The sequence below is a fragment of the Dunckerocampus dactyliophorus genome, chromosome 10 (genome assembly GCF_027744805.1).
Source record: "Dunckerocampus dactyliophorus isolate RoL2022-P2 chromosome 10, RoL_Ddac_1.1, whole genome shotgun sequence".
In the NCBI taxonomy this organism is placed as follows: Eukaryota; Metazoa; Chordata; class Actinopteri; order Syngnathiformes; family Syngnathidae; genus Dunckerocampus; species Dunckerocampus dactyliophorus.
The window spans coordinates 1,798,856-1,812,500 of record NC_072828.1 but is presented as its reverse complement, the minus strand read 5'-3'; the positions used below and the strand labels follow the sequence as shown (position 1 = coordinate 1,812,500).

The 13,645-nt window shown below is 29.3% G+C and overlaps 2 protein-coding genes across 9 annotated transcripts in view; both read left to right on the top strand.

The window, feature by feature from the left end:
* odf3l2b (outer dense fiber of sperm tails 3-like 2b) overlaps window positions 1–11,107 on the top strand; it is a 14,967-nt gene extending 3,860 nt beyond the window's left edge. Inside the window, exons 1-3 of one of the 3 annotated variants that reach the window (XM_054789344.1) lie at window positions 2,027–2,348; window positions 9,226–9,339; window positions 9,419–11,107. In XM_054789344.1, the coding sequence (XP_054645319.1) occupies window positions 2,315–2,348; window positions 9,226–9,339; window positions 9,419–9,906 (636 nt within the window). In that variant the 5' untranslated portion in view covers window positions 2,027–2,314 and the 3' untranslated portion in view covers window positions 9,907–11,107. Of the gene's footprint in view, window positions 565–2,026; window positions 2,349–9,225 lie in introns of those variants that run through there. The other 2 variants (XM_054789343.1, XM_054789345.1) reach the window with 2 other exon arrangements.
* Window positions 11,108–11,538: 431 nt separating this feature from the next.
* shc2 (SHC (Src homology 2 domain containing) transforming protein 2) overlaps window positions 11,539–13,645 on the top strand; it is a 69,771-nt gene continuing 67,664 nt past the window's right edge. For 5 of the 6 annotated variants that reach the window (XR_008572671.1, XR_008572672.1, XR_008572670.1 and 2 more), the window contains exon 1: window positions 11,539–11,604. The gene's annotated coding sequence lies outside the window, so the exon portion shown is untranslated. The remainder of the gene's footprint in view (window positions 11,605–13,645) is intronic. The other variant, XM_054789342.1, reaches the window with a different exon arrangement.

Below are 13,645 nucleotides of genomic sequence, written 5' to 3'. Positions count from 1 at the left end.
TTGACATTCCCATTTTTTGGAATCCAAAGTCAAAATTCTCAAGTCATCCGGGACATTTAGCAGGGGTGTAACGATTCATTCACTGCATCGATTCATCAATTTATATTGCTACGATTCAGCTACATCGTGGCGACGCATTCATATCAATCTAGCATCGTAACATAAAAGGTAATCAAAGGGTTGAATGGACACTAGCAAGTATGCTAGTATTTGGCCCATAGACTGCATGATTGGGCCACAACACTGCATTCTCGCACGCAATGTATTCATTGTCACGTGTAATATAAGCATGAGTTCTAATATCCTCAGGTGAGAACGTGTCAACACCTAATTGAAGATACCATACCACATGTCCCTCACCTTTGGGTGCAAAATGCTGGTTCTACATGCAGTAAAGACTTCATCGTGGCAACCCTCCATACCACCCTCTGTTCATCCCGATTTTCTATTGCATTTGTAACTCATTTTTTGTACTCATTGATCACTTATTCTTCAGTATGCCAGCATTGTGCATCATTTAATCCAGGAATCTAGGAAACTTCACCTGCACTGTCCAGCATCCAGGTATTCATTTCACACACTGGTTGAATTTATGGCCAAAAAGTTACTCAATTGTTTCGGATCGTATCGTTCTAAATGAACCGATATCGTCCTTCAATCGTATTGGCAACCACGAATCGTGACACCAATTGAATTGTTATTACAACGAATCGTTACACACCTAACATTTGGCCTTCCGGGACATCGCGCTATTGTGCTAGGTTTTAGCATGCTAACGTTAGCACACTAGTATTTTTAGCTATTTTCGTGGGTAGACACATATATATAAAAATTGGCACTATCATGCTAGGTGTTAGCATGCTAACGTTTGCACCTTAGCATTGCTAGCATGCTAACATTAGCAACATTTTAGCAACATTTGTAACATTTTTTGCCATTTTCAGAATATATAACATAACATATATAGACTTAGCAGTATTATGCTATGTGTTAGCATGCTAATGTTAGCTTTTTAGCATTGCTAGCATACAAACATTAGCATAGTAGCATTTTTAGACATTTTCATAGCTAGACACTTATGTACACTTTATGCGAGGTGTTATCATGCTAACATGCTACCATTAGCATAGCAGCATTTCTCGCAGTTGTCATAGGTAGGCACCTACTGTACTGTACACTTGCCACTATTATGTGAGATGTTAGCATCTAGCATTAGTTAACATTAGCGTAGCAGCATTTGTAGCTGTTTTCACAGAGACACATATAAAAGACTTAGCGCTATTATGCTATGTGTTAGCATGCTAACATGAGCATGTATGGCGCTTGTTGGAGGTCTGCGCTCTCCGAGTGCTCTTCTAGTTATTATTATTCTGCTTGAATTGCATCAAAGTGACTGCTTTTTGTAATATTTTGCTTTCGTATTGGGCATGTTACTATCATTTAAATCATTTTCCCCTTCAATTTTGACCGTTTTCTTCAAAATTGGGCCGATTTTTAAGGGGTGGGGGGAGAATCTAATAAAAAAAACAACCTTAAAACAACAAAAACAGGGAAAAAAAATAAAAATCTGCAATAATTTTACAGGAATAAGGCAAAATCTTAAGAGAAAAAAGTTAAGAGAAACAAATCCAGTTGTCAATTTTGGAAAATTAGGTTGTGGAAAAAGTTAGAATGTTTCAAGAATAAAATCAAAATATTATGGGAATAAAGCCATAATTATGAGAAGAAAATTTACAAGAAGAAAAGAGCAGTAGTTGGAAAATAATAAAAAAAAACATCAGAAATGTAAAAAACAGCTGAGAGAATAAAGTCAAAATATTAAGAGAAAATAGTCTCAATTTTATGAGAATAAATTTGTAATATGATGAAGAAAAATAATATCATTTTCGTGGCATAGAGTGGAAATATTCAAGAAAACATGCTGTAATATGCTTTGGTAAAATTGGTCATACTATGAGAAACAAAACAAAATAAGAAAATGAACGTTTTAATATGATGGCAATAAAGTCAAAACATCACGGGGAGAAAATTCATGATATTATGAGAAGAACCTTGGCAAAGCTTCTTGAAGAAAAAAGTGGGAAAGAGCAAAGAGTGAAGAGATAAACACATCAAAGTTGTTAGAAAATATCAAAGTGGCCAAGTCGCATCCTTTCATGTGTCACGTGCCCCCGGCCCCCGCGAGAGGAAAAGCGTTCGGACACCCCAGCTATTTGCAAGGATGGAAGGGACTGTCATGTACTCATGTCCCCACTAGGTGGAGCTCCTACAAGATCATGCTGCTGCACCAAATGAAGTGTCTAGAGGCTTCTCAATGCAACCACCAGGGGGCGATCACTGCTTCTTTCGTATGAGAAATACATTTGCAAGGATACTTTTTAAAGTCGTAATATTAGGAGAAACAAACAAAACAAAATAAAGTTGCAGTTTTTACAAAATTTAGTTAGAGGAAAAAGTTCTAATATTATTGGAATAAAAACATAGTATTATTGGAATAAAAACATAGTATGATTGGAATAAAAACATAGTATTATTGGAATAAAAACATAGTATGCTTGGAATAAAAACATAGTATTATGGGAATAAAAAAACATAGTATTATTGGAATAAAAACATAGTATTACGGGAATAAAACATAGTATAATTGGAATAAAAACATAGTATTACGGGAATAAAAACATAGTATTATTGGAATAAAAACATAGTATTATGGTAATAAAAACATAGTATGTGAATAAAAACATAGTATGGGAATTAAAACAGTATTATGGGAATAAAAACATAGTATTATTTGAATAAAAACATAGTATTACGGTAATAAAAATATAGTATTATGGGAATAAAAACATAGTATTACGGTAATAAAAACATAGTATTATGGGAATTAAAACATATTATTATGGGAATAAAAACATAGTATTATGGGAATAAAAACATAGTATTATGGGAATTAAAACATATTATTATGGGAATAAAAACATAGTATTATGGGAATAAAAACATAGTATTACGGGAATAAAAACATAGTATTATGGGAATAAAACATAGTATTATGGGAATTAAAACATAGTATTATGGGAATAAAAAAACATAGTATTACGGGAATAAAAACATAGTATTATGGGAATAAAACATAGTATTATGGGAATTAAAACAGTATTATGGGAATAAAAACATAGTATTATTTGAATAAAAACATAGTATTACGGTAATAAAAACATAGTATTATGGGAATAAAAACATAGTATTACGGTAATAAAAAAATAGTATTATGGGAATAAAACATAGTATTATGGGAATTAAAACAGTATTATGGGAATAAAAACATAGTATTATTTGAATAAAAACATAGTATTACGGTAATAAAAATATAGTATTATGGGAATAAAAACATAGTATTACGGTAATAAAAACATAGTATTATGGGAATAAAAACATAGTATTACGGTAATAAAAACATAGTATTATGGGAATAAAAACATAGTATTACCGGAATAAAAACATAGTGTTACGGTAATAAAAACATAGTATGATTGGAATAAAAACATAGTATTACGGTAATAAAAACATAGTATTATGGGAATAAAAACATAGTATTACGGTAATAAAAACATAGTATTATGGGAATTAAAACATAGTATTATGGGAATAAAAACATAGTATTATGGGAATTAAAACAGTATTATGGGAATAAAAACATAGTATTATTTGAATAAAAACATAGTATTACGGTAATAAAAATATAGTATTATGGGAATAAAAACATAGTATTACGGTAATAAAAACATAGTATTATGGGAATAAAAACATAGTATTACGGTAATAAAAACATAGTATTATGGGAATTAAAACATAGTATTATGGGAATAAAAACATAGTATTACTGGAATAAAGACATAGTATTACGGTAATAAAAACATAGTATTATGGGAATAAAAACATAGTATTACTGGAATAAAGACATAGTATTACGGTAATAAAAACATAGTATTACGGTAATAAAAACATAGTATTATTGGAATAAAAACATAGTGTTACAGTAATAAAAACATAGTATTATTGGAATAAAAACATAGTATTACGGTAATAAAAACATAGTATTATGGGAATAAAAACATAGTATTACGGTAATAAAAACATAGTATTATGGGAATTAAAACATAGTATTATGGGAATAAAAACATAGTATTACTGGAATAAAGACATAGTATTACGGTAATAAAAACATAGTATTATGGGAATAAAAACATAGTATTACTGGAATAAAGACATAGTATTACGGTAATAAAAACATAGTATTACGATAATAAAAACATAGTATTATTGGAATAAAAACATAGTGTTACAGTAATAAAAACATAGTATTATTGGAATAAAAACATAGTATTACGGTAATAAAAACATAGTATTATGGGAATAAAAACATAGTATTACGGTAATAAAAACATAGTATTATGGGAATTAAAACATAGTATTATGGGAATAAAAACATAGTATTATGTGAATAAAAACATAGTATTATGGGAATTAAAACAGTATTATGGGAATAAAAACATAGTATTATTTGAATAAAAACATAGTATTACGGTAATAAAAATATAGTATTATGGGAATAAAAACATAGTATTACGGTAATAAAAACATAGTATTATGGGAATAAAAACATAGTATTACGGTAATAAAAACATAGTATTATGGGAATTAAAACATATTATTATGGGAATAAAAACATAGTATTATGGTAATAAAAACATAGTATGTGAATAAAAACATAGTATGGGAATTAAAACAGTATTATGGGAATAAAAACATAGTATTATTTGAATAAAAACATAGTATTACGGTAATAAAAATATAGTATTATGGGAATAAAAACATAGTATTACGGTAATAAAAACATAGTATTACGGGAATAAAACATAGTATAATTGGAATAAAAACATAGTATTACGGGAATAAAAACATAGTATTATTGGAATAAAAACATAGTATTATGGTAATAAAAACATAGTATGTGAATAAAAACATAGTATGGGAATTAAAACAGTATTATGGGAATAAAAACATAGTATTATTTGAATAAAAACATAGTATTACGGTAATAAAAATATAGTATTATGGGAATAAAAACATAGTATTACGGTAATAAAAACATAGTATTATGGGAATTAAAACATATTATTATGGGAATAAAAACATAGTATTATGGGAATAAAAACATAGTATTATGGGAATTAAAACATATTATTATGGGAATAAAAACATAGTATTATGGGAATAAAAACATAGTATTACGGGAATAAAAACATAGTATTATGGGAATAAAACATAGTATTATGGGAATTAAAACATAGTATTATGGGAATAAAAAAACATAGTATTACGGGAATAAAAACATAGTATTATGGGAATAAAACATAGTATTATGGGAATTAAAACAGTATTATGGGAATAAAAACATAGTATTATTTGAATAAAAACATAGTATTACGGTAATAAAAACATAGTATTATGGGAATAAAAACATAGTATTACGGTAATAAAAAAATAGTATTATGGGAATAAAACATAGTATTATGGGAATTAAAACAGTATTATGGGAATAAAAACATAGTATTATTTGAATAAAAACATAGTATTACGGTAATAAAAATATAGTATTATGGGAATAAAAACATAGTATTACGGTAATAAAAACATAGTATTATGGGAATAAAAACATAGTATTACGGTAATAAAAACATAGTATTATGGGAATAAAAACATAGTATTACGGTAATAAAAATATAGTATTATGGGAATTAAAAACATAGTATTACGGTAATAAAAACATAGTATTATGGGAATAAAAACATAGTATTACGGTAATAAAAACATAGTATTATGGGAATAAAAACATAGTATTACGGTAATAAAAACATAGTATTATGGGAATTAAAACATAGTATTATGGGAATAAAAACATAGTATTACTGGAATAAAAACGTAGTATTACGGTAATAAAAACATAGTATTATGGGAATAAAAACATAGTATTATGGGAATTAAAACAGTATTATGGGAATAAAAACATAGTATTACGGTAATAAAAACATAGTATTATGGGAATAAAACATTGTATTATGGGAATTAAAACAGTATTATGGGAATAAAAACATAGTATTATTTGAATAAAAACATAGTATTTCGGTAATAAAAATATAGTATTATGGGAATAAAAACATAGTATTACGGTAATAAAAACATAGTATTATTGGAATAAAAACATAGTATTAAGGGAATAAAAACATAGTATTACGGTAATAAAAACATAGTATTATGGGAATAAAAACATAGTATTACGGTAATAAAAACATAGTATTATGGGAATAAAAACATAGTATTACGGTAATAAAAACATAGTATTATGGGAATTAAAACATAGTATTATGGGAATAAAAACATAGTATTACGGTAATAAAAACATAGTATTATTGGAATAAAAACATAGTATTATGGGAATAAAAACATAGTATGATTGGAATAAAAACATAGTATTACGGGAATAAAAACATAGTATTATTGGAATAAAAACATAGTATTATGGTAATAAAAACATAGTATTATGTGAATAAAAACATAGTATTATGGGAATTAAAACAGTATTATGGGAATAAAAACATAGTATTATTTGAATAAAAACATAGTATTACGGTAATAAAAATATAGTATTATGGGAATAAAAACATAGTATTACGGTAATAAAAACATAGTATTATGGGAATAAAAACATAGTATTACGGTAATAAAAACATAGTATTATGGGAATTAAAACATATTATTATGGGAATAAAAACATAGTATTATGGGAATAAAACATAGTATTATGGGAATTAAAACAGTATTATGGGAATAAAAACATAGTATTATTTGAATAAAAACATAGTATTACGGTAATAAAAATATAGTATTATGGGAATAAAAACATAGTATTACGGTAATAAAAACATAGTATTATGGGAATAAAAACATAGTATTACGGTAATAAAAACATAGTATTATGGGAATAAAAACATAGTATTACCGGAATAAAAACATAGTGTTACGGTAATAAAAACATAGTATGATTGGAATAAAAACATAGTATTACGGTAATAAAAACATAGTATTATGGGAATAAAAACATAGTATTACGGTAATAAAAACATAGTATTATGGGAATAAAACATAGTATTATGGGAATTAAAACAGTATTATGGGAATAAAAACATAGTATTATTTGAATAAAAACATAGTATTTCGGTAATAAAAATATAGTATTAAGGGAATAAAAACATAGTATTACGGTAATAAAAACATAGTATTATGGGAATAAAAACATAGTATTACGGTAATAAAAACATAGTATTATGGGAATAAAAACATAGTATTACTGAAATAAAAACATAGTATTATGGGAATAAAAACATAGTATTACGGTAATAAAAACATAGTATTATGGGAATAAAAACATAGTATTACGGTAATAAAAACATAGTATTATTGGAATAAAAACATAGTATTACGGTAATAAAAATATAGTATTATGGGAATAAAAACATAGTATTACGGTAATAAAAACATAGTATTATTGGAATAAAAACATAGTATTACGGTAATAAAAACATAGTATTATGGGAATAAAAACATAGTATTACGGTAATAAAAACATAGTATTATGGGAATAAAAACATAGTATTACTGGAATAAAAACAGTATTATGGGAATAAAAACATAGTATTATTTGAATAAAAACATAGTATTACGGTAATAAAAATATAGTATTATGGGAATAAAAACATAGTATTACGGTAATAAAAACATAGTATTATGGGAATTAAAACATAGTATTATGGGAATAAAAACATAGTATTATGGGAATTAAAACAGTATTATGGGAATAAAAACATAGTATTATTTGAATAAAAACATAGTATTACGGTAATAAAAATATAGTATTATGGGAATAAAAACATAGTATTACGGTAATAAAAACATAGTATTATGGGAATAAAAACATAGTATTACGGTAATAAAAACATAGTATTATGGGAATTAAAACATAGTATTATGGGAATAAAAACATAGTATTACTGGAATAAAGACATAGTATTACGGTAATAAAAACATAGTATTATGGGAATAAAAACATAGTATTACTGGAATAAAGACATAGTATTACGGTAATAAAAACATAGTATTACGGTAATAAAAACATAGTATTATTGGAATAAAAACATAGTGTTACAGTAATAAAAACATAGTATTATTGGAATAAAAACATAGTATTACGGTAATAAAAACATAGTATTATGGGAATAAAAACATAGTATTACGGTAATAAAAACATAGTATTATGGGAATTAAAACATAGTATTATGGGAATAAAAACATAGTATTACTGGAATAAAGACATAGTATTACGGTAATAAAAACATAGTATTATGGGAATAAAAACATAGTATTACTGGAATAAAGACATAGTATTACGGTAATAAAAACATAGTATTACGATAATAAAAACATAGTATTATTGGAATAAAAACATAGTGTTACAGTAATAAAAACATAGTATTATTGGAATAAAAACATAGTATTACGGTAATAAAAACATAGTATTATGGGAATTAAAACATAGTATTATGGGAATAAAAACATAGTATTACTGGAATAAAAACATAGTATTACGGTAATAAAAACATAGTATTATGGGAATAAAAACATAGTATTATGGGAATTAAAACAGTATTATGGGAATAAAAACATAGTATTATTTGAATAAAAACATAGTATTACGGTAATAAAAATATAGTATTATGGGAATAAAAACATAGTATTACGGTAATAAAAACATAGTATTATGGGAATAAAAACATAGTATTACGGTAATAAAAACATAGTATTATGGGAATTAAAACATAGTATTATGGGAATAAAAACATAGTATTACTGGAATAAAAACATAGTATTACGGTAATAAAAACATAGTATTATGGGAATAAAAACATAGTATTACTGGAATAAAAACATAGTGTTACGGTAATAAAAACATAGTATTATTGGAATAAAAACATAGTGTTATGGTAATAAAAACATAGTATTATTGGAATAAAAACATAGTATTACGGTAATAAAAACATAGTACTATTGGAATAAAGTCATAATATGATGGGAATGAAATCCTAACATGATGGCGTTCCTGTGCAGTGTTCCGTGTTGACTGCAGCCCGGGGCCTCGGTACCACGTGGATGCCAAGGTGACCCGCTTAGGAAGAGATGGCGCCCCTGCGTACTCCATCTTGGGCAGAGCCAAAGCCCAAAGTAAGCGTGAGACGGTTTGCTTTTGTAGCGCAGAGAGCACGCCTCATAGCGCCGTCGTTGCTTTGTTTTTCCGCCACAGAGGAACTCTTCCAAACACCCGGCCCGGGCTCATACAGCCCTGAAAAAGCCCCACCTTGCAACCTCCAGCGTCGCCCCCCGTCCTACACAATGGGCGTCCGCACGCACTACCGCGCCGTGGACTCGGTGCCCGCTCCGAACAAGTACAGCCTCCCTCCGCTGATGGGCTCTCACATCCCAAACAAGGCCGCCGGCGCCAGCTACTCCATGTCGGCCGCTTTCAGCAAGGGGGGGCCCTCCGTGGACCTCGCCAAGACCCCGGGCCCTTGCCGGTACAACGGCACGGATCCGAGCGTTTATCTCCCACGACCGCCCGCTTTTTCCATGCTGGGCCGACACAGTTTACCCACAGACGCCACCAAGAAACCAGGGCCCGGAGCTTATCACCCAGAAAGAGTGACGGCGCACAAAGCCCGCGCCCCCGCCTTCTCCATGGGGGTTAGACACTCGGAGTTTGTCACCCCGCTCATTGTCACCATCTCCGACTGAACTCACTGGACAAAACATTAGGTACACCTAATGGTGGCTATCTCACCATCACATATAGTATAGGGGTGTTATTCCATGCCTGGAGGGCTCTAATATGTCTTATTTTCTCTTATGATGTCTACTATATCGGGTAAAAGGAGTGTTAAAGGTGACTAAAGGGGTGTTATTTTATGTCTAGAGGGCTTTATTCATGTTAAAAAGTCTAAAAAGTGTATTTAGAAGGTCAAACAGGTTACTATGTTTTATGTCTTATTTTCTCTGATTATGTCTACTATATCAGCTAATAGGAATGTAAAAGTGATTATATGGGTGTTATTTTATGTTTAGAGGGCTCTGATGTTAAAAAGCGTATTTAGAAGGCAGTAAACAGGTTTTCTATGTCTTATGTCTTATTTTCTCTTATGTCTACTATATTGGGTAATAGGAGTGTAAAGGTGACTATAGGGGTGTTATTTCATGTCTAGAGGGCTATAATAATGTTACAAAGTGTATTTAGAAGGTGGTAAACTGTTTTTATGTCTTGTTTTCTCTTATGTCTACTACATTGGTTAACAGGAATGCAAAAGTGACTAGAGGGGTGTTATTTCATGTCTAGAGGGCTCTAATGTTAAAAAGCATATTTAGAAGATTGTAAACAAGTTTTCTATGCCTTATATGTTTGATTTTCTCTGATTATGTCCACTATATTGGGGACCAGGAATGTAAAAGGTGACTATAGGGGGGTTATTTCATGTCTAGAAGGCTCTAATGATGTTAAAAAGCATATTTAGAAGGTTTGTAAAGAGGTGTTCTGTACTGTAACTACCAAAATGTTCCATTTCTAAATAAGCAATCCTACTTGGCGTAAGTTTGGGTGTGGAAGCAATGAGCCGCCATAAAGGAGGGATTTCTGTCTTTGTTTTGCTCTTTTTGCTCACTTTTTGTGTCCCACGGCATCCATAAAAATGATCTGCACATGCGTCACGGCCGACCACAGACGTCTTTCGATTGTGCAGGTGTACCTAATGAAGTGCAATGAATATTGTGTAATAGATCGCTTACGGCATCACTCATCCATCCTTGCCCGTTGTGTTATTCTTATTGTTCATTCCGTGTTGGAATGAGTGAACGACTTATTGATCCACAGGAGGCATTGAAAAGTGGTTTTTCCTCACACGTTTGCTCACTTGCCAGGGAATGACGTGAAGGACAACATCCATGCCTGTGCAGCAGGTGAGCGTGCATGAAGGCATACATTTTGGTCACTCTTTCTTCCACTGGTTGTGTGCGTGTGTGTGTGTGTGTGTGTGTGTGTGTGGGCGTGTGTTAGCAGCTGCTAATGAGCGCTGGTGTATTCACAGCCTGACTTCTGCATGGAAACCAGTCAGGAGGTGACTTATTAACTCTTATCATGCACTCAAGCTTATTATTATTATAATTATTATTATTACTGCACTTTTGTGATCATCACGGTGTATTTTAGTTGTTGTGTGCGCATGCAAGGGCCGCTGTCAACATCTATTGATTATGTTTGGTTTATTAGTAACTTCTTACATGCTAAAATAAACAAATCCGTGATTGGATGTTTGAAAAAGAGGCGGGGCGGTGGTGTGGTGTGTTATTTGTAGTAATACAGGTGACTAATATTAGCTTGTTCTCTTACAAGCTCGACTTGGATGAAAGTGAACTGGAACTTCCCTCTTTTTCCAGGCAAAAAAGGTAAGCTTTCAATGTCATTCTTCTTTTCTCAGACGCATTTGTTATGCTGACTTGGGTTTTTTTGGACTTTGGCTCTCTGGCTCTACTTATTATAGGATCAATATTTCCAGTATTTGCTTGAATTGACTGTAGGCAGGCCTTGTGCCTGCAGTCATGAGCTAAGAGTAAAAACTGAACTAAACACGACAAATGCAACTGGAGAAGCGATACAATAAATACCAATTGTGCAAGAGTGGTGTTAAAATGCACAATCACTCAAATTAATATTGAATTTTTCTGTTTACTTTTATGCTATTTTTATGTTGGGTTTTTTTGCTCATCCAACAATGCAAGGGTGGGAATGCAGAAGTTTAGGAAAAGTTGAAATGTGTGAATCCTAACATTGTATTGCTTCCACACAATATAACCAATAATGTACCAATACAAATATTTGAAAAATCAATAGAAAACTATGACGGAGTATTAGGGTCACATTGGGGGAAAAAAAAATCTGAGATTTCAAGAATAACATTGTAAATGTACAAGAATAAAGTCATAAATTTGCAAGAAAAAAGTCATCATTTTACGAAAAAAAAAGTTGGAACATTTCCAGAATAAAATCGTAAATAAAAAAAATAGGAACATTCCTAAAAAAAAAATAGTACATTTATGAGAAAAAAAAGTCATACTATTTCAAGAATAAAGTTGGAAATTTACCAAAAAAAAGTTGGAATATCACGAGAAAAAAAGTCCTACATTTACGACAAAAGTCGGAATATTTTGAGGATAAAGTTGTAAGTTTATGAGAAAAAAAGTTGTAATATTAGGGCAAGAAAGTAGTACATTTGCGAGAAAAAAAGTCCCAATATTTAGAGAATAAAGTCGTGAATTTACAAGAAAATAAGTTGAAATATTAAGAGGAAAAAAAGTCGTAATATTTTGAGAATAAAATCGTAAATTTACAAAACAAAATTGGAATATTATGAATTTTTTTTATTTTATGAGAAAAAAAGTAGTACTGTTTCAAGAATAAAGTTTTGAATTTACAAGAAAAAAAGGTTTTAATATTTCAATAATAAAGTCGTAAATTTACCAGAATAAAAGTTGGAACAGTACGAGAAAAAAAGTCCTACATTTACAAGAAAAAAGTTGGAATATTACAAGGAAAAAAAATGTCCTAAATTTACAAGAAAAAAGTTGGAATATTAGGAATATTTTCTCATAAATTTACGAGAAAAAAAGTTATCATATTTTGAGTATAAAATTGTAAATTTCCAAAAAAAAGTTGGAATATTTTGATAAAAAAGTACATTCATGAGAAAAAGGTCTTCTATTTCGAGAACAAAGTCGTAAATTTACAAGAAGATAAGTTTCAATATTACGAGAAAAAAAGTCATAACATTTCGAGAACAAAATCGTAAATTTACAAAAGAAAAATTGGAATATTATGAAAAAATTGTTTACGAGAAAAAAGTCGTACATTTTCAAGAATAAATTTTCGAATTTACAAGAAAAAGGTTTTAATATTTCAAGAATAAAGTCGTGAATTTACCAGAAAAAAAGTTGGAATATTACGAGAATAAAAACGTAAATTTACGAGAAAAAAATGCCACAATATTTCGAGAATAAAGGTCGGAAATTTATGAGAAAATAAGTAGAAATATTACGAGAAAAAAAGTTGTCATATTTTGAGAATAAAATAATAAATTTACTAAAAAAATTGGATTATTATGAAAAAAAATTTGTAAATTCATGAGAAAAAAGTCGTACTATTTCAAGAGTAAAGTTTAGAATTTACAAGAAAAAAGGTTTTAATATTTCAAGAATAAAGTCGTAAATTTACCAGGAAAAAAGTTGCAATATTACGACAAAAAAAGTCCTACATTTACAAGAAAAAAGTCAGAATATTTTGAGAATATTTGTAAATTTACAAGAAAAAAGTAGGAATATTACGAGAATAAAGTTGTTCATTTACGAGAAAAATAGTTAGAATATGTTGAGAATAAAGTTGTAAATTTACAAAAAAAAAGTCGTAATATTACGAGAATAAAGACGTACATTT